We start from the raw sequence: 22,087 nt of genomic DNA on the forward strand, positions 1-22,087 counted from the left end.
AGGTGTGTGTGTGTGTGTGTGTGTGTGTGTGTGTGTGTGTGTGTGTGTGTGTGTGTGTGTGTGAGATACTGCAGATAAGTGCTTTGTAGTGACGTGTATGAAGGTGTGTGTGTGTCATTCCAGTCACTGAGTGTTCAGGAGTCTGACGGCTTGGGGGAAGAAACTGTTCTAGTAGTGAGGGCCCAAATGCTCTGGTACCTCTTGCCAGAAGGCATCAGGGTAAAGAGTGTGTGTGAGTATGCCACCAGCATTGCTGGGTCCCTCACAATGCTGGTGGAGCGGGTGCTATAAGTGTCAATGATGGAGGGAAGAGAGGCTCCAATGATCTTCTCAGCTGCTCTCACTATCGGTTGTAGGGTACCGCGATCCGATACGGTGCAGTTTCCATACGAGACAGTAATGCAGCTGCTCAGGACACTCTCGATAGTCCCTCTATAGAACATTGTGAGAATGGATGGAGAGAGGTGGGCTCTTCTCAGCTTCTGCAGGAAGTAGAGAAGCTGTTGGGCCTTCTTAGTTATGGAGCTGGTGATGAGGGACCAGGAAAGGTTCTCCACCAGGTGGACACCAAGGAATTTTGTGCTCTTGACGACCTCCACAGAGGATCCATTGATATTAAGTGGGCAGTGATCTCTCTGTGTTCTTGAGTCAACAATCATTTCTTTTGTTTTGTCCACATTCTGAGACAGGTTGTTAGCTGCTGCACCTCCTCTCTCTATGCTGACTCATTATTCTTGCTGATGAGACCCACCACAGTCATGCCATTGGCGAACTTGATGATGTGGTTCAAACTGTGCATTGCTGCACAGTCATGAGTCAGCAGAATGAACAGCAGTGCCCTGAGCACACAGCCCTGTGGGGCTTCAGTGCTCAGTGTGGTGGTGTTGGAGATGCTGTTGCTGATCCAGACTGTCTGAGGCCTCTCCGTCAGAAAGTCCAGGATTCAATTGCAGAGGGAGGTGTTCAGACCCAGTAGGCTCAGTTTTTCAGTCAGGTGCTGAGGAATGATTGTGTTGAATGCTGAACTCTAAGAACTCTAAGAATGCTGAACTCTGAAGTCTATGAAAAACATTCGTGCATATGTGTCCTTATTATCCAGGTTGGGTGAGGGCGAGATGCAGGGTGGTGGCGATGGTGTCATCTGTTGACCGGCTGGGGCGATAGGCAAACTGCAGTGGGTCCAGTGTGGGTGGCAGCAGGGTCTTAATGTGCTTCATGACCAGGCGTCATTGAGTCGTTGAGGCAGGACACTGGGGACTTCTTTGGCACAGGAATGATGGTGGTGGCCTTGAGGCATGTTGGAATGACAGCAGTGCTCAGCGAGAGGTTAAAGATGTCCATGATGACATCTGATAGCTGGTCTGCACATTACCTGAAGATGAAGAATTTGATGAATTTGTGGAAGACGAATGAAGTGAAAAAGTGAGTGTATTGTTCTGCATTTTATGTGTCACAACTGAACAGTGTTGATAGTTATTGTGAATGAGTTGAATAAAGTTGGACTTGACTGTTTTGTTTCACTTAATGCACCTTATAGTCTGAAAAATACAGTAATAACAATTTCATTAAGTTGAGGACTTAAGTTGGGGATCTCTGTAATACTTGATCATCAGTTTATAGACAGACTTCCTTGTTTTTGTGAACTTCTACCTGCACGAAAGGTAGAAGACCTCCTGCAGCATAAACCATGAGAATCATGCTGCACGACACTCTTTTTTTTGTTAGGTTTTGAAGATGTAGTCCTTTTAACTTATTAAAATGATCACTAATAAATGGAATGAGCATGTTTTTGTTGTTGTTTTAATGTTTGATACTTCCTGCTGTCAGTTTCTTGTAACCACACACAAGGATGCTTTTTGTCATTGAGGACCACTCTGCTGTATTTCTCTGTAAAACCTAAAAACCTTTTCCAGTCATCTCGAGGGGCAAGAAAAAAGGGTTTCGCTCAGTGTTTTTCTGGGTCAAGTGGTGTTTAATAAATTCTGCCTCACAAACAATGTTTAACCAAACAGGAAGCAGCAGCAGAGCAAACCACAAAGACAAAAGGGAGCTTCATTTGTGCTTTACATTGTGATTAGGAGACCTTTTACTGAGAGTACATTTAAGATAAAAGCAAAACTAAAAGGACGTTTATAAATTCAGATTTTTTTTATTGTTGTTCATAAGTCAGAAAACTTGTTTGGGGCCATGTGGACTGGGTGGAGGCCCTGGTGGACGAATCTCCACTTGCTGACATTGGGCTGAAAGGAACAGAATGTCCCTTTGCTCATAAATGAGGAGTGATTTGAACTGGAGATCAGCAAACAGATGGAAAGAATGAGACTGTACATATATGTGGCAGAAATTAGCTTCCTTCATAGATTGGTGGGCTCCCATATGGAGATGGTGTGAGGAACTCAATAGAGAGATTGAGCCTACGTCCACACTAATGCATTTTCGTTTGAAAACGCGTCATTTTCTCTTCGTTTTGGCCTCCCGTCCACACTGAGACGGCGTTTTAGCATATGGTAAACGCAGCATTTTGAAAACGGTGCTTTCGCCTCGCAGTGTGGACAGCGAAAACGCAGACTTTCTAAAATGATGACACATGTTACTCATGTGATGCAGTCATGTGACCAAATAAACTAAGATAGCGGAGGGCTTCTTCAGTTCTAGGGTCAAATGGTGGTAAAATGGTAAATCTGGGACTCTCCACCATTTGACCCTAGAACTGAAGAAGCTTCTCGGATGAGAGGTGAAACGCCTTAAAGCGACTTAAAGAAGTCCAGACGCTTTTCTTTCCAAGCTCCTTAGACTACGATGACCTGGATGACTGACAACCTTCACAGACATTAATATCAGTCTGTACATGCTCCAGATAGCTTTTCTTCAAATTCTTCAACTCTCACTCGCTTTTGCAAATTTGAACTTTTGTGTTATTCGCAGCAACAACTCCACCTCATTGTTAGTTCATTTAAAAAACTCTTTTCCTAAACATTTTGCCGTAGCATTTCAAAGAGCCGGAAAGTAAGTGAACGGCAGACAGAAATGAGGCAGGTCGAATCTTCTTACGTCTCATGCATGTGCAGGACTGGAACGTAAGCATTTTGGGCCATTTCAATGTGGACGCACAACTCTGTGAAAACAACTGAAAACAAGTGTGGACGCGGAGCGTTTTCAGACAGAAAAGCAGTTTTCAAATCTATCCGGGCTAGTGTGGCTGTAACCTAAATCCTGAGCTGGCTTGGTATCACCTCTGTGTAACCTGAAAGAAGTGGACCCTCTGTGATCTGGACATAGATAAGCTGCTGATTAATGTTTTTTGTGTACATTCCTTGTCATTGGTGCATTTTGTATTTGATCAAGAGTTTAGATTTAGATTAATGACAAAAAAATAATTACACCCACATTAGAAAGTAACAGATACATGCCCAGTATACAGGGAGTGCAGAATTATTAGGCAAATGAGTATTTTGTCCACATCATCCTCTTCATGCATGTTGTCTTAGGCTACGTTCACACTGCAGGTCTTAATGCTCAATTCCGATTTTTTGATCAAATCCGATTTTTTTGTCTGCTTGTTCACACTACACATAAAATGCGACATCAAACGCGCTCTAGTGTGAACGCTCAATGCGGCCCGCATGCACAAAAGAAGATGTCACACACAACTCGCTCTGTTTAGACCCAGAGCAAACAATATTGTTTGACTGATGGCCCTCAATATAAAGACTTCGGACTTTATGTTTCCAAATTTTTGCTTTAAGTTATTTTGTTATTTACATAATAATGCAAATAACCTAATAATGATCCTTTTTGCTGTTTTAGAGGAGCGGTGCTTCAAAGGATAGCTGCAGATTTCTGTCAGAATCTGCAGAAAATACAGTAAAAATAAAATGTTCACATTTCTCCAACGTGGTCTTCCTAACAGTTTCACCGGATGGCAAGAAATCGTTCGTGATGTCCTATCGGGCGCTTCTCCGGCGCTGATAATTGACGTCTGTCTTGTGTCAGTGACGTAAAAGACGGATTTAATGCGACTTGACCGTTCACACAACAGTCGCTTTCTAAAACATCGGATATGTATCGGATTCAGTACCACATACGAAAGTGACCCAGATCGGATTTGAAAATATCGGATTTGTGCCGTTCACACTGTCATACCATGATCGGATATGGGTCGCATAGGGGCGAAAAAATCGGATTTGATGCGCTTTTGCCTGCAGTGTGAACGTAGCCTTGCTCCAAGCTGTATAGGCTCGAAAGCCTACTACCAATTAAGCATATTAGGTGATGTGCATCTCTGTAATGAGAAGGGGTGTGGTCTAATGACATCAACACCCTATATCAGGTGTGCATAATTATTAGGCAACTTCCTTTCCTTTGGCAAAATGGGTCAAAAGAAGGACTTGACAGGCTCAGAAAAGTCAAAAAGGATGAGGTCACTGCAGAAATAAACATAGCCCACATTGTTTTTACAGCCCTATGCATTGCCAAGAAAACGGTCCTCCTTAACTGGAAAAATAAAAAGAATCTTAATTCTAATCAATATAAAAACCATCTAATAGATCACATTAGTCTTGATAGAGCCTCTGCCACCACATTTGATCAATCCCTTTGGGCTCCTTTGATCGGCTTCATCACCTAGTGGGGGTGGGGGGTCATGGTTTGGTCCTGCCTTCGCTATTGTGGTTGATGTGGAGGGTGGGATGGGCTTAGGGCGCCAGGAGAACCCCTAGAGACGTTATCCCTGGAGGGCTCAACCCGGGGGGTTGTGGTCATAACCTGGTGAGTGGCTCTGGTCGCTCTTAGAGGGTGTTCTCCTCGTGGCTGCGTGCAGCGGGGCTGGGGGATGGTCTGTACTGGCGGACGTAGGTTACTGGCCTGGTGGCCTGGCTGCCCCTGAGTGGATCCGGGGCAGGCGGGGGGGCTTGGGGTTCGGGGGGCTTCATCTCCGTGATGGGGCTCTGGCTGGGCCTTGGGGGCTTCAGTCCTCGTCGGTGTGTCGCCTAGGTTGTGGGCGGGTGGGTGCACGGGGGCTCAGCCCTGGCGCGGGGGGCCTCTGGTGCATCGGTCTAACTGGGGGGCTCTTCAACTGGCAGGGAGGTTGTTCCATCCTTGCAGAAGTCCACTCTGCAGGTGGGGGAGAGACACAGGAGAGGTGGAGAATAAACCTAACCTGGGTGTCTGTTGTCTTGTGTAGTCTGGAGATGATTGAATGTTGGGGTGGGTATAGTTTCCTCTGCGGTGGGGTGGGGTGGGCTTCCCCAGGTCCTGTGGGCTTAGCGGTGCTGCTGCCATAGGCCCCGGTCTGGATGGGCCTGGGCTCCCTTGCCTTGGTGGGTACTAGAGGACGGGGGTGCCTACTGGGGTCAGCGGGGGAGCTGGCCCTAAGGAGGGGAACCTTGCCCCTCCCTTCTTTTCCTCCCCATTCCCGGCTGCCTCCCTCTTCCCGCTCCACCACACCCACCCACACAGGTAGGGCCTTGGGGTGCGGGTGTGTCACCAGGGTGCAGGGGAGGCATTCCCCCCCCTCTGTCCCCTTCTGACCACCTGTGCCTCAATTTTATTTCACAACTTAGACATCCACATTATTCACTCTCTCATAACACACACACACACACACATATATATATTAGGGCCTTGAGGGTGACCACGTTAACGGCGTCCAGAGGACGGTCTGTGTATTCAACCCTACCTCTGGCACCGGTGCCCACCTCTCAATTTTAAATCCATGTAGACATTGAGGGTTCTCGGGAGGGGCCGTGCTAACACCTGCTGCTCTCTGGCAGCAGCACCATGCCCTCCCTTGTTTTAAATGCACTTTAGAACAACACGCAGCAACACTACACATGAGCGGGAGGAGGGAGGTATGGGCTCTTCACACACCCCCGTTCTCTACTAGCCATCGGGGCGGGGGCTGGGAGGAGGTGTTGGCTGTCCGATTGGCCTCCCTGCTGCTGCGGAGCCTGGGGCGGTCTGCTTGCCTCCACCCCGGGGGAAAGGGTCACATCTCTTGGGTCTGGGTGCCGTTTCCCCCTCTGGGGGCGAGGGTACCTGGACCCGGGGCATAGAGTATGTTTGGGGAGTATGATTGTGTGTACATGTCTCGAGCCTCCGGCCTCGGGGCCTGCAACTCGGTTCACTCTGGCACAGCTGGCTGCCGGCAGAGCCGGCGGGCACGCCAGTGCAGCCCCCTCTGGCTTCTGCTCCATGGCTACTGGGTGACCCCCTCGTCTGGGGATCTCCTCAGCCCTTCCCAGGAGGGTGGCACGGATGCCCCTCCGGTGGTACTCCTTGGGCTCTCGCACTCTGGGGCCTCTGGATGTCTGGAGCCTGGATCTCCTCCATGCCTGCTTCATGCCCTGGGGGACGGGGCTATGGGCCTCCACACCCTCTAGCAGACCGTTACATGGGGAAACCTTTTGTATACAAGCGCGTTGATCCACACAGGTGTGCACACGGGTGTTCACTGTTCGTAGACATAAACTACACCTTTCTTAGCTGCTACTTCAAAGCACATTGTGCGCTGTCTGTCCTGCGTGCTGCACAACAACTATTTAGTATTTACTGCTGTTCACACTTAGCTACATTAACGTGATGGTGTTGTGTTTAGTATGTTGCTTTGTTTTTGTTTGTTTGTTTTTTGGGGGTTTTTTTTGCTTGTCTTCTCTTCTTTTTCTCTCAACAGGTGATCCAGGAGATTTTTTTTTTCTCTCTTTGTCTTTGTAAGTGCCCTTTCTCACTGTCCCTTTTCCCTTCTGTTTTTCTTTTCCTTCCTCTCTTTCTTTCTCCGTTTCCTATCCCCCAGTCATGTCTGTCCCATCTGTAACAACTGAAAATAAAATAAATAATAACAACAAAGTTTGATCAAATGGACCAATACGGCAATGCCATGATGATCCATTTGGCAAAATAAATCCATTTGGTATCCTTGTTGGTCTTCAGACAACAATTCTGACGGCTAAAGAACCAAATGGGACAGACAAAAAAAAAAAAAAAAAAAAGAAAAGTCAAAAATAGTGAGATATCTTGCAGAGGGATGCAGCAGTCTTAAAATTGCAAAGCTTCTGAAGCGTGATCTTCGAACAATCAAGCGTTTCATTCAAAATAGTCAACAGGGTCGCAAGAAGCGTGTGGAAAAACCAAGGCGCAAAATAACTGCCCATGAACTGAGAAAAGTCAAGCGTGCAGCTGCCAAGATGCCACTTGCCACCAGTTTGGCCATATTTCAGAGCTGCAACATCACTGGAGTGCCCAACAGCACAAGGTGTGCAATACTCAGAGACATGGCCAAGGTAAGAAAGGCTGAAAGACGACCACCACTGAACAAGACACACAAGCTGAAACGTCAAGACTGGGCCAAGAAATATCTCAAGACTGATTTTTCTAAGGTTTTATGGACTGATGAAATGAGAGTGAGTCTTGATGGGCCAGATGGATGGGCCCGTGGCTGGATTGGTAAAGGGCAGAGAGCTCCAGTCCCACTCAGACGCCAGCAAGGTGGAGGTGGAGTACTGGTTTGGGCTGGTATCATCAAAGATGAGCTTGTGGGGCCTTTTCGGGTTGAGGATGGAGTCAAGCTCAACTCCCAGTCCTACTGCCAGTTTCTGGAAGACACCTTCTTCAAGCAGTGGTACAGGAAGAAGTCTGCATCCTTCAAGAAAAACATGATTTTCATGCAGGACAATGCTCCATCACACGCGTCCAAGTACTCCACAGGGTGGCTGGCAAGAAAGGGTATAAAAGAAGAAAAACTAATGACATGGCCTCCTTGTTCACCTGATCTGAACCCCATTGAGAACCTGTGGTCCATCATCAAATGTGAGATTTACAAGGAGGGAAAACAGTACACCTCTCTGAACAGTGTCTGGGAGGCTGTGGTTGCTGCTGCACGCAATGTTGATGGTGAAAAGATCAAAACACTGACAGAATCCATGGATGGCAGGCTTTTGAGTGTCCTTGCAAAGAAAGGTGGCTATATTGGTCGCTGATTTGTTTTTGTTTTTGAATGTCAGAAATGTATATTTGTGAATGTGGAGATGTTATATTGGTTTCACTGGTAAAAATAAAGAATTGAAATGGGTATATATTTGTTTTTTGTTAAGTTGCCTAATAATTATGCACAGTAATAGTCACCTGCACACACAGATATCCCCCTAAAATAGCTCAAACTAAAAACAAACTACAAACTACTTCCAAAAACATTCAGCTTTGATATTAATGAGTTTTTTGGGTTCATTGAGAACATGGTTGTTGTTCAATAATAAAATTATTCCTCAAAAATACAACTTGCCTAATAATTCTGCACTCCCTATATTCTGGTCATCATGTGTCCAGCCTGAAGCAGTGTGGATCTAATGAAGTGGGTTCATTGTATCATCTAAGACAGTGGTGCTCAAACTGTGGTACATGTACCACTGGCCATACATGGGCTCCCTCTAGTGGTATGCGGGAAGTCTCCAAATGTTTAAGATTAAACAATATACCGTGTTCTGATGAATGTACACTTCTGCTATCACTTCTGAAATGAATGACAGAAAACTAAACAGCAGTGATGTATGAAGGGTTACGGAAGTTGGGCTAGCTGGTATATAATGATGTGCTACAGTGGCCAGCGACACAGCAATGTTAGTATAATATAAACAGTGAAGCTGGAGAATGAATGCTAACTTTTTTCCACTCGATAACCCATGGTTAGGGACAAATGCAATCGCATGGCAGGATGCTGTAAACGGACCAAACTTCAGTCAGGAGAACAACTGAGATAATCCATCCACAATACGAGGTTAGTCATTAATATACTGCTGCATGGGCTGGGCTGTAGTTTTAAAAACTGAGCTTTAAAATGAACAGTGGTAATAAAAACCGAGAGAGGCCGACAGTGATCACTGACTGTTTTTAGGGGCTTTTTCAGATTAAATTAAACAAGATACAAAGCATTAAAATATGTTAAAAAAAACAAACAAAACAAAAACAAAAAAAAGCCTTGATAAATTCAGAGTGGTTTTGACCCGGAGGCAGGGTTCATAGGTCATCACCTAAAGACCGGACATCCCACGAGCTGTGAATGTTTTAATGCCTTACAGTTGTTATTATTATCCTTTGTCACATCCTGTTTATGACAGTTAAAATAAATAACACTCTTATAAGAAATAAAACTGTCTTGTGTAAACTGTATATGGTGTTAATGTCGGTCATAAGGGTGGTACTTCAAGAGCCATATATTTTATGAGGTGGTATTTATTGTGAAAAGTTTGAGAACCACTGATCTAAGACACAGACTTGACTCAATAAAATACCATTTATGTTAAATAATACAATAAAAATGGCAATTATCTAATGTAGGGGTACATTTAACAGTTCAGGCTTTTTAAATCTGACATTGCTTCCATTCCTTTCAGTATTAATATTTCATGCCAATATTACATAAAACTGTTCGGGCAGCATACAACCAGAGAGTTTGCTGTAGTGCAAAAGCAACAGTACGAATTTGAGCTCAGTGCAGACGAGATGCTGCCTTACTGTACCATCTTGTGGTTCAAAGTGGTATTACATGAGGGCGCAGGCCCAGATTTCAACATGATTACTTTACTGCTGCATCAGAAATCAATATTCTTCACTAATTCACACATTTGAAATTTGCCGAACATGCTTTTTCTGCATTTCAATCTCTTTTAAAGTTCCTAATTTTTAACTACAAAATGAAGCAGCTACCTTCAAGTGTTTGAGAGAAACTGAAGAAGACATTTACTGTAGTTTTAGGACCAACAGACTGATGAATAAACCAAGTAAACCAAAGTAAAGACAAGCTGCACTTTGACTTTTATTAGAACAATTTGCTGGAACTACAGAGTAATGAAGTACTTCAAGGTTTTGTGTGGATGACTTCCAACCTTACTGTACAGCACAGAGCACAGAGGGACAATATATGTAATCAATATATGATGCAGAATGAACAAGTAACAACTGTGAGCTGAGTCTGAGGCTCATGCAGGACATTTCATAGTGAGGTGTCTTTGGTTGGATTATTCAAACATTTACATCACAGCACCAAACTCATTTCTCACAGATGAAGGTCATTAATCCAGAATAATATTCTTTCCATCTCCCATTATAGTCACAACATGCTGCATAATACCAGCCATTGCGATGGGACCATCCTTCTGCCCAGAACCTGTCAGAGAGATCAAATCTGATATGAAACTGGACTAAACTCATAACTATTGTCACATTCATATAAATATGAGTCTCTTTTGGAATATTTCCAATATTTGCTGTATTTGTTTCCCAGGTTTCTCGCCCACTTTCCCTCCTTTAGACTTTTCTCTGAGAATCATCATGCACACTAAAACAGCTTTCAAGCTTTGATGAATATGAAATCTTCCTGCTGTAAAAATGGAGAATAAAAAGAAGTCAGAGCTGACTTTCTGCTGTTTGAAACGGTTTTGTCAGCTGTTTACAGACATCACTTTGAAATGTGTGTCTATCAGGTCATATTTACTGAAGCTTCTTCCTTCATATGTTCTGAAGTTTTACAAACACCAAAGAAGAAGAGACAGGAATTCTCTGAAACAGTTTTTGTTCTGTGAGAAAAGAAACATTACAGCACAAAAAACATGAAGACAAATTGAACAAAGTGAAATGTGTCGGTCGCTGCTTTGAACATTTTTCAATCCTGATTTCTTCAAACTGACTTGTTGTAACTGAACGTCATCACAGACTGCAGATGAAGAGAGTTCAAGCACAGCTGTTCATTCAAAGAAGGATTTCTGCTTTTCTTTACATTCAGTTTGTGGGGCTGTTGGAAAATAGCTCAACTCATGTATTGCTGATCTATCTTCCAAAACATCAATGTTTCACTTCTAAATAATAACTCTGGAATAGAAACAAACTAATGTCTCACGTTTGTGTCAGCGCTGATCCGTCCACCCATTCCCATTCATATCCTCCTGAAGATGTCCTTTTAAAATACAGACCAATCCAGGACTCTCCTCCCAGTTTGTTAACAAATATCTATTTGAAAACAGAAAAATGTTTGATCAGTGCTAACACATAATTTCATTCAGGTGGATTTAATGAGAATGATAATCAGGATTATGGGGATTATTCATCAGGAGATTCAAAGAAATCCATCAGAGTGGAGACAGGAAGCAGGTCACAGACTGACAGCAGGTCAAAAACACAAGTAACAGATGACTGTCAGTTCCATCAAAGATCACACAGACATGAACAAACACACCCACCTGTTCCTCTTTGCTGTTTATCATCACCAGATCAGCTCCTTTATCCTGACAGTCTCTCCTGCTCTCAGACCAAGTTTTCCTCTCAGTGGATTTAAAGTAACAGCTGCATCCAAATCTCATCCATCCTTCACGACACTTCTCTTAAAAATAAAACAGAAGAGATGAGTGAAACATTGAACAGAAATAATCTTCTTCCTCTGCATTGTCAAATATATCAATAAGAGTCAGAAACTTGTGCAGCCATTGTTCTTTAACATGTCCTGTGGGTGGAGCTGTTAGAACTACGGGAAATCTGATGAGCTAAATACGTATCAACTGTGAACAAAAACCACTGACAAGATCCGAAGTACTGGTGCTGCATGTTGGACCAGACAAAGAGTGATTCAGAAGACCCCCATGAGACCATCAAGGGAACAGTTCATCCTGCCTGGGATAGGGTTACTGGAACCCCATCCTGGACCCAGGCCCGTGGAGGATGATATAAGGGCCGGGTGCATTGTGAGCCGGGCAGCGTCCAGGAGCAGAGACCCTGGCAGACCGATCCTGTGTCCACCATTTGGTTCAGGGGTTACCACCACGACAGGCACCAACCACCTTGCAGCCGCAGCTCATTGCAGCAGCAGTGGAGGTTCTGAACATAGTTTATTCAGACTCAATGTCCCCACTCTCCCTTGGAATGCTGTTGAAGCTCTGCAGGAGGTGTGCGTTGAAGATCTCGCAGATTGGGGCCTCTGCTAGGCGTTCCCAGCACACCCTCACTATACTTTTAGGCGCATGGTCTGTCCAGTGTCGTCCCCCGCCACCTGATCCAACTCACCACCAGGTGGTGATCAATTGACAGCTCAGGCCCTCTCTTTACCCAAGTTTCCAGAACATGTGGCTGCAGGTCTGGTGATACAAATATAAAATCGACCTGCGGCCTAGAGCGTCCTGGTGCCACGTGCACTTAAGGACACTCTTATGTTTGAACATGGTGTTCATTATGGCCAAACTGTGATTTGCACAGAAGTCCAACAACAAAACACAGCTCGGATTCAGATAGGAAGGCCGTTCCTTCCAATCACGCCTTTCCAGGTCTCTCCGTGGTTACCCACATGAGCATTGAAGTCTCCCAGTAGGATGACAGTGTCTCCAGGCGGAGCACCTTCCAGCACCCCACCCAGGGACTCTAAAAAGAACACACAAACCCCCCTTTGGGTTTATATATTTTCTGTCCTTTTGTGTAAAATCTTTGGTTTTTGCCTTTTTTATTTTTACAACATATGTCTGGTGTGTTTAGTTTTCTTCCCTTGTCCATTTTTCTGATTAGTTCCAGTTGTGTTCCTGTTTTCTATCATCTTCCCTCATTACCTTGATTATCACTGTTTCCCTCACCCTTTGTCTAGTCATCTCACATGCTGTACTGTTTTCCTTATGGATCTTTTGTTTCCTAATTCTGACAAACTTTACTTTCTTCGGATAAACACTCAGGTCTAGGTTCAACCAGCTGTTACCACATCCTGCATTTATTTGGGTGCTCAATCTTCCACCAAGCCTTGCACAACATAATCTGATCTTTTTAATGCATTTAGTTGACTTTGACTTTGAAAAGTTTCCTTTTGTTTATGTCAGTCTGTGTGGGAGGTGGTGCTATGATTGATTTTATTTTGTCAAGTTACCATAGCTAAAGAAAATAGTTTGAAATGTAAAATTAACTTTCAAATCCATCTCAAACTCAAAATCTTCTTAATAGTTTCTTACCTTCCATCTTGTCCTTCAGCTCCTTCACTTCTTCCTGCAGCTGCTGCTTTTCCAAAGTCACTAAAATACCTGGTTAGAAATGCAAGAAAGCAGAATTTAAAACTTTAAATCATTCCACCTTCCCTGATGGAAGTTTTTTCATTCTCCCATCAGATATGAGTATGTACTATTGTGGGTATACCTTACATAGACGGCCACTGTCTAACGTAGTGTGACTGCACCTGTATCAGTCTGCAGCAGATGCTGCTGCCTGTCTGCTTTGTTGATATAATCACAGAATCACCGTGTTGAGTGAAGAGTTTGAAGGAACAACAAGAACATTCACTCCACCTCCACAACACACACAAGATATGAGCCAGGAATCATGCACACAGACACACACCTGCTAATCAGTGCTAAGTAACAGCCTCATGAAATACTAGAAGCTCAGTCAGCAAAACAAACTTGTTGGTCAGGCTGTACCACACAGCAGCTCATATTATTGATCAGAGAATTTAAAATGCCACCGTACAGTTTTTATGAAGAGGGAAACTATCCTTAGAGACCAAAACTCATTTAGTCCTGAATGGAAACATGTTTTTAATGCAGCAAAGGTGCTCATTTTAACATGGGAGTCTGTGGGGACTGACTCGCTTTCAGCATCAGCCTCCAGTGGTCATTAAAGGAACTGCAGTTTTTGGTGCTTCTGTGTTGGCTTCATGTACTTCCTGTATTTGCTGTGGCAGAAGGACACGTCCTGGTTGTGAAGCTGCATGTTTGTTGGCTGCTGGGATTCAGTATCAGTCATACATTCATTTGCAGGAGAAGTTCAGAGGTTGTATCTTATCTTACAGCATATGGACAGGATGATGATCCCAGCTAACATCAGGAGGCACAGCACTCTTAGAGCCAGTGTAGCACATCTGAAAGAGCCCTTCTGGACTGAAGGAGGACTCTGAGTCTGTGGTCCTGTTAGAAAGCAGTGTGGATGTTGGTTTGTGCTTATTTCCTGTCACTCTGTGTTTAATAGACCCGTGGTTGTGGTTGTATTAACTTAACTGTGGAAAAGTTGGTCCCTCTGCTCCCACTCTGCTCTGTCCTCCTTTCTGCTGTATCTCACCTTCTTTAATAGATCTGGTTCTGCATAAATATCTGAGGACATCTTGAGAGGACTGAGACGCTGAGCAGGAGTTTAAACTGTACTCTAACCGTTCTGCAGTACTGACCCTGATAGATATAGTGCTGTTCTTACTGATGCTGCTCTCAGTGTTTCTTATCCAACCTTCTGATGGTTGTTAAACAGGAAGACATTCTGAAGAAGTGGCAACATGCAAGGAAACACAGACCCACAAGTTCATTTGATTATTATGAGTGAATACCTCTAGTGTGCATTTCAGTAGCATTTCATTGTCTTTATAAATTGTTAAACCACTCAGTGTTATATTATATAGTTATATATTTAGTGCTCTTAAAGAGAGAGAAAAAACACATTCACACCTCATGCTATGGGTGCATAAAAACCTGGAAATGCCTCTTCATAAATTACACTTTTTTACATAGTAGAGAAACTGCTTCATAACTTTCATTACATATACCTTCAGTAAAATAAGTTGCAGGACTCATCTCCCTATAGTGAATAAGTTTAAGAAAGGAAGTAGGATATGTCCAAAAGTTTTAGAATACACCAATCTGTTCCAGTTATTTATTGCCATTCAAGATGTCCAAGTCCAATGAATACCTTGAAATAGTACAAAGGTAAGTGGTGAACTGCCAGAGGTAAAAACAAGGTAAGGTTACCCAAAACTGAATAATAATGTACACTTTAGAATTATATAAAAAGGCCTTTTTCAGGGAACACAAAATGGGTTAACACATTTAAAGCTGGTCTGCAGCAATGAAGGTTGATCAAGCCTTGAAAATGGTGCTATTAATTCCTACAGGTGTTCCAACTCTTCTCAAGTACTTACAGCCCCCTCTGTCTGCATAAATGCAGTGCTGGAACACACTGTGGTACCAGACCCTTGTGAGCATCAGTTGAACAGTATTGTACTGCAGAAAGTAGTGTCTTGCTACAAAAATGGTGAGAAAAAGGAAGACAATGGAAGACAGACAATTAAAAATTTGGGTCTTTCCTATAGGGATATTGCAAAGAAAGTCAAGGTGTCAGTGAGTACAGTTTCCTTCACTATCAAAAGGCACTCAGAAACTGGGGCAAACTCTGACAGGAAGAGGTCTGGCAGACCCGAAGCCACAACTGAAGCAGAGAACAAGCTTCTGAAAGTTAACAGCTTGCGTGATAGACAGCTCACAGGACAACAACTTTATGCACCACTTAGTGGTCTCAGTAAGCAAGTCTCAGGCTCAACTGTGAAGAGAAGACTTCGAGAAGAAAGGTTTGACAGGACAAGTTGCAGCAAGAAAGACATTGCTAAGACCTCAGAATAAGACAAAGAGGCTTGCCTGGGCCATTAAGCATTGCCATTGGACTACTGAAGACTGGAAAAAGTATTATGGACTGATGAATCAAAATGTCAAATCTTCAGTTCATCACATGGAATCGAAAGTATGGTTCCACAGTGTGTGGCATCAACTGTCAAACACGGAGGAGGCAGTGTAATGGTCTGGGGCTGTTTTGCTGGATCCAGGGTTGGTGACATGTACAGAGTGAAAGACACCCTGAACCAAAACAGCTACCACAGCATTCTGCCATGAAATAACCTCTGGTATGTGTCTAGTTGCTTGAAGAATAAAGTTACGTTGAAACCAACCACACCATTGTTTTTCTTGTGACATTACCAATAAGTTTGATGTGTCACATGGCCCTCTTCCTATTGAAAAAACAAAAGTTGTATCCAAGATGGCCGACTTCTAAATGGCCACCATGGTCACCACCCATCTTGAGGAGTTTGCCCCCTCACATATACTAATGTGCCACAAACAGGACTTTAATATCACCAACCATTCCCATGTTATTACGGTGTATCCATATAAATGGCCCACCCTGTAGTGTCTTTACCTTACAAAATAAGACACTTGACAAAAATTTGAAACATTTATTTGAAGTAGTGAATGCTAACAACACTTTTCATTCTTGTTAATGCAAACATTTGTGTTAATAATAATGAAAAGTATAAAAAACAATAATGAATAAAAAATAGAACAAAAAATGAACACAATCAGCAGTTATGGTCATATTTGAGCAGCAGTGTAACATGTAGGAGGGAAACGGGGGACTGTTTCTAACTCAAATATCAACTGAGAATAGGCGCAAAACAAAAGCAGGTTTACATTAACATCTAATGTGTAAAATAATACATCCACCATTCTATATTTTAATAAAAATTACTCACATCGTGTGGTGATTCCAGCCAGAATCAAAAGATACAGCAGGCCAAGATTCACTCCAAAAGCTCTGAAACATCTTCTTTTCACAGCTGAAATTTTCTTCTGGGTATTTAATTCGACTAAGACAAAATGGAGATATTTTATTATTTTAAATACTAAACATGTTGTAATCAGGTTTTTGCAGCATTTATGGAACTCATCATTGTCAACTCATCTTGAGGATGAGCTGAAAAAGTTCATCATGTTAGTGTCATAGTTACAGGAGATTGTGTAACATATAGAAAACAGAGAAACAGTGTTTGAGAATGAGAAATATTTTTAGTGTCACGGTACTGGGTCACATGACCCAGTATGTGGGTTGTTAGTGTGTCATTTTGTATTCATTTGTGTTCTAGTTTCAGTTTAGCTCATCCAGTCAATTTCTAGGTTGCTGTTAGTCCTTTGTTTCTTAATTTCTTCGTGTCATCTTCCCCTGTGTTAAAGTTCCCCTTGGTGTTTATTGGATGTTATTGGTCATGTTTCTTGCCTGCCTGGTTAATGTTGTCAAGTTTGTGTCATGCCTGCGTCTTGTCATGTTTTCCTGTTTATTTTGAAAGTCCAGTTTTCATGTCTTTGTGTTTTTGGTTTACATTTCCTGTGCATCATTATGTTCATCCTAGTCGGCTGTTTCCTCATGTGTCTCCACTCCTCCTGATCACCTCATGTGTATATTTAAGTCCTTTGTCTCTTACTGTTCTTTGTCAGGTCGTCTGTTATCCTCGCCACAGATTTCATAGTTTTCCCTCATTGTTTCACTGTGTTTCATAGCATTCCTAGTTACTCTGTGTTCATAGTTTTTCATAGTTCTTTCACAGAGTGTCATAGTCTCTTAGTTTACACAGTGTTCTTAGTCTCCTTAATTTTCCCAGTTTCAGTGTGTCTCTAGTGTTGTTCTCATGCCATCAACCACAATAGAGGCTCGCATTATTTTTGGAAACTTAGTTCTGTCTCCACCGTGTCTGTTTTTGGGTCAACCTCATCAACACACCGGCGCACCCCGCCATGACACTTAGAGCATAGTGGCCAGAAAAAAAAAGTCCAGTATATCTGTCAGTATGACCGAAAAATAAGCTAAAAACATAAAAACTCACTCTGAAGACCTGAAGACCACTCTTGAGTTGTTTCCTGTGGTTTTACCTGCACCACACGGTGTCTAACAAGACTTCCTTGTTTTTAATATTTCTACCTTTGACTGATCTGTCAGATAAGCCTTCAGAGTCATGTAGCACATCTCTCCTTTTCTCTTAACTTGTGAAGACTGAAAAGTTTTTAAAAATATTACACAAACTTCAATTCACTTCTATTCAGTTTTATTTGTATAGTGCCTAATCATAACAACAGTTGCCTCAAGGTGCTTTGTATTGTGAGGTAAAGACCCAGCAATAGTTCAATACTTTAAGTTAGCTTTTAAAACTTGAGGAAATGCATTTCCTGCTTACCAGCTGCCTGCAGCCCAACATCAGGATGTTGTTCTTCATCATCTAGCATCTCAACCTCACTGTGCTTTTGCTCTCGTCCATCACCGTCGATCCTTCTGCTGTATTTCACTCTAAAATCTGCTGCAGTCTGACTGTCTGCAGACATCTTGGTGGGTGAAAGTATTTGAGCAGCTTCCACTGTCTGTTTCTTTCAGTCAGGCAGTTTTTAATCATCAGCATCAAACAGGAAGTAGCAGCAGACCAAACCACAAACACAGAGGGGCTAACTTCATTTGTACTTTACAATGTGGTTAGCAGACCTTCGAGTGAGAGTACATGTCAAATAAAAGCAAAGCCAAAAAATTATTTTCTTTCATTTTTACTGGCTATTGCAACATGGAACTATTGAAAATAACATAAATACATACATATACAAACATGAATACCTTTGTCTTGAATTGGTACATACTGAGTTTTTCCAACACAGGAAGTGATGCTGGGCACCACTGATGTTAACCTCAAATGTCTAACAGAGTTTCACTCTGACAGACATTGTTGGTTATAAAGACAAAGGAGATTCATCCACCCCCTGTCTTTCATAAGCACCCTCAGCAACCCAAAGATCAAATCAAAATAAAAAAAACCTCACTATGGTCTAAAAAAAAAAAAGCTACCCATGAAATCACTGTTAAAGTCAAAGTAATCTTTATTGTCATCTCTGCTATATACAGTACAGTATATAGAGAGACGAGATGACGAGGCTCCAATTCCATTCAGTGCAAAAAAACCCAATAATAAATATAGGAAAAGTACGAATAAATATAGACTTTGAGACTGAGGTAAGGGGAGTAAATATACTGTTTGAGGTAAAAAGGGTTCATAACAGTCTCAAATTTACTATTTACAATTTGCAATTGAGATATAAAGTTACTTGACGTGGTTTAGTAGGCCACAGCATCACAGCCACACTGACTGGTTAAATTACATATTTAGACTTGTTTTGCTGGATTTAGCTGAATGTTTTGGTTTACTGAATTACTCTACAATTACTTTTTCATTTTAATGTAGCTGTTTACACATAGAATGTTCAATGAGAGTGGGCAGTGTTTTGTCTTACCCACTTAACTAAAGGATTAGCTTTCGGTTCCTGGACTACACATGTGGTTCACATCTTGCTGGTTTTTATCACCATGGCAACTTACACTTTATCAGTTCTAAGTAATACTGCTACTTTGGATTTAAGAAATGCTTACATTAAAGATTTGTATTAGTTAGTCTTGAGTTTAGTATTCTCCAGTGCATCTGAGTTTATTCTTGGTTTCTTGTCAGTCCCAGTATCATCTCTGTGTCTTGTCATCAGCGTCTCCTATGGAGATCGCTGCCCTGAACTAACTGCTTTTCTGCTCTTCATCCTCTTTATTGCTGGTTTTAAGATGGTGAAAAAAGAAGGCAACTTGACTTTAACTTTGAAGATGCTTAACCTTGGTTCCATCACTTCCACCGTTCCAATCCTCTGCACATTCGGGTTCACCTTTACTACATTTCTCATTATTTCCCTGTCTTCATAAACAATAATCTGGTCCCTAGCACATCAAAAATTTGTTTAATATGATAAGATAAATTACAAAGATGTGAGATAAAAACAATATCACATTGCATACTGGGCCACTGCCACATCTTGATTCTTTCTTTTTTTCCAGCCATTCTTTTTTTTTTTTTTTTTTTTTTAACCTGTCCCGTTTGGTTCTTTTGCCATCAGAATTATTGTCTAAAGGCGAAGAAAGGTGCCCAACGGATTTACTTTACCAAATGGACCATCCCAGCCTTGCCGTAATGGTCCATTTGATTCACCTTTTATTGTTTATTTTATTTTCACTTGCTGAATACGGGACAGACTTGACTGGTGGAAAGAAAGGGGAGAAAGAAAGAGGGAAAGAAAAAAAAAAAAAAAACAGCTGAGAAGAGGGACGGGGAAAAAGGGCAAAAAACAAAAACCAACAGAATAAGCAGACAAAAAATACATATATCGATCACCTGGATCACCTGTTGAGAAAGAAAAAAGAAAGCAAGCAGAAGAAAACGAGAGTAATAAACAAGATCACAATGATCTATGGGAATATGACAGTAAATACTAAATATTAAACATTATGGTGCAGCACGTGAGATCGACAGCGCACAGTGTGCTTTGAGGTAGGAGCCAAAAAGGGTGTAGTTTGTGTGTGTGATCACCCGTGTGTACACCTGTGAGCATGAACGCGCTTGTTTTTAAAAGGTTCCTTCATGTAATGATCTGCTAGAGGGTGTGGGGGGCCACTGCCCCGTCCTCCAGGGCATGAAGCAGGTATGGAGGAGATCAAAACTCCAGACATCCAGAGGCCCCCAGAACACAAGAGACCAAGGAAGACCAACAGAGGGGCAGCCGCGCCACTATCCCAGAAAGAGCTGAGGAGAGTCCCAGATGAGGGGTCACTCAGCAGCCGCGGAGCAGAAGCCAGGGGGGGTTGCAGTGACGTGCCCGTGAGCTCCGCCGGCAGCCAGCTGTGCCTGAGTGACCGAGCCCCGGGCCGAGAGGCTGAGGGCACCCCATCCCCGAAGTGGCCCGAGCGAGCCCCAGGCTTCATTCCCCGATAAGCAGCCGCCAAGGAGTGAGCCGGTGGGTACCTGGGCGCCCACCCCCGGACACAGAGAACCACCAACGCACCGATGTCTGAGGGCGTCTGCCACCGGCAGGGGGAGTGGTGGGGGGAGATGGGCCTCCATACCTTGGAGGGCCTGAGATGTCCCCAGAGAGGTGGCGTCTGATACCCAACCTGACATATAGACACAGACATACAGGCACACACAGATACAAACATCCATTCCCACCCTCATGCTGTCATAAGCAATTACTCAACACTCACCCAACGTGGAGACAGACATAAAGAGACACTGTACACACAATCACACTCCCCAAGCGTACTCTAAGCCCCGGGTCTAGGTACCCTTGCCCCTGGAGGGGGAAACTGCGCCCAGACCCAGGTGGTGTTACCCTTTTCCCTGCGGTGGGGAGATGCAGACCGCCCCGACTCCGCAGCAGCAGGGAGGCCCCACATTCCAGACCCCAGTCGGACGGCCAACTCCTTTTTCCAGCCATTCTGTTGATTCTGCATTACCCGGTTTGACCAAGCTTTAACACTCTTCTGAGTCCCACACAGTGCCTGTGTCCTTAACAGTGAAACAACAACTCCAAACTCCAATTCAAAAACCATGGCTCCGCTCCCTTGAAACAGTCATTGCTACCAATTCCTAGTGGATACAAAACACACACACAATGACTAGGTAATCCTTAAACAAACGCGGTTTTCAAACACTTTCCACAGCTGTACTAATGAGGTTAACTCAGCGCTGACTGAAGCACAATCACACTGTTATATAGGAGGCTCAAAATACCAGTGAATAGCTGCAGCTGGCGGCAGCTGCCGAGCGGCAGTTGTGGCTGACTCCAGCACAGGAACACTTCCGGGTCAAATGGCCAGCCAGCGTGCAAACTTCTGGAGGGACAAGTGTGGCGGGGTGTGGTTTGCGGTGCTGCTGCAGGTGCAATTGACCCACCTGAGCGGCATCTGCAATCACGCTTCGCCGGCAAATGTTGTTGTTGTGGTTGTTATGTTGAGCTGGCAGCAGGAGAGCTGCAGCTCTGTGTGTATTGTGGACAGCAACCGTCAAAGTATTAATTAAAATGATCAAAATGCCACTGGGTCTGCCGTGGTCATTTACAACAAGCTTCCACACAAACAAACATACATAACAGGGAGACAGAGAAGAGAGGGGCGACAACAACACTACACACAGACACAACGGGCAGGTTGTCCAGTGAGGACAACCAGGCCATGACATTAGCAGCAGAGAAGCCCAGACATTCCTGTCCCTGGCTACGTCCTCCAGCTTGTCCATGGGAACACCAAGGCATTCCCAGCCAGTCTGAGAGATATGATGCCCTATGTCCCAGCCCTCTCAAGTGAGGTTAGGGGTATAGATCAACCTGTAAATCAAGAGTGTTGCTTTAACTCTCACCTTTCTCTTCACCACAACAGACTAGTACAATGTCCATATCTCTGTAGCCACAGCACATATCTGTCTGTCGACCTCCTGCTCTCCTCTCCCCTCACTGAACAAGACCCCAAGATACTTAAACTCCTCCCCTTGGGACAGCAAGTTTTCTGGCTGAGGACCATGGCCTCTGACTTGGAGGTGCAGATTCTCATCACGCCACTTCACGCTTGGCTGCAAACTGCTCCAGTGCAGTCAAGTCACATCAACAGTTGTCTCAAAGAACTTTATATTGTGAGGTAGACCCAGGCA

The 22,087-nt window shown here is 43.5% G+C and overlaps 1 protein-coding gene across 3 annotated transcripts; it reads right to left on the bottom strand.

Annotated features, from left to right (window-relative positions):
* Positions 1-1,296: 1,296 nt before the first annotated feature.
* On the bottom strand, positions 1,297-17,965 carry LOC102076138 (CD209 antigen-like protein D). 3 transcript variants are annotated; one of them, XM_019355377.2, is made up of 6 exons: positions 17,768-17,965; positions 16,295-16,408; positions 12,966-13,034; positions 11,226-11,365; positions 10,886-10,995; positions 1,297-1,372 (listed from the first exon to the last, which is right to left on the bottom strand). In XM_019355377.2, exons 1-6 carry the CDS (start codon positions 17,910-17,912, stop codon positions 1,369-1,371), a joined length of 582 nt encoding a protein of 193 aa, XP_019210922.1. In that variant the 5' UTR covers positions 17,913-17,965; the 3' UTR covers positions 1,297-1,368. The 3 variants fall into 3 exon arrangements, 2 of the variants coding, with proteins under 2 accessions (XP_019210922.1, XP_019210921.1); XM_019355376.2 differs by lacking the exon at positions 1,297-1,372 and adding an exon at positions 10,035-10,156; XR_003218233.1 differs by lacking the exons at positions 1,297-1,372; positions 16,295-16,408; positions 17,768-17,965 and adding exons at positions 10,035-10,156; positions 13,147-14,902.
* Between the last annotated feature and the right edge of the window lie 4,122 nt (positions 17,966-22,087).

This window comes from Oreochromis niloticus, unplaced genomic scaffold (assembly GCF_001858045.2).
Source record: "Oreochromis niloticus isolate F11D_XX unplaced genomic scaffold, O_niloticus_UMD_NMBU tig00007340_pilon, whole genome shotgun sequence".
In the NCBI taxonomy this organism is placed as follows: domain Eukaryota; kingdom Metazoa; phylum Chordata; class Actinopteri; order Cichliformes; family Cichlidae; genus Oreochromis; species Oreochromis niloticus.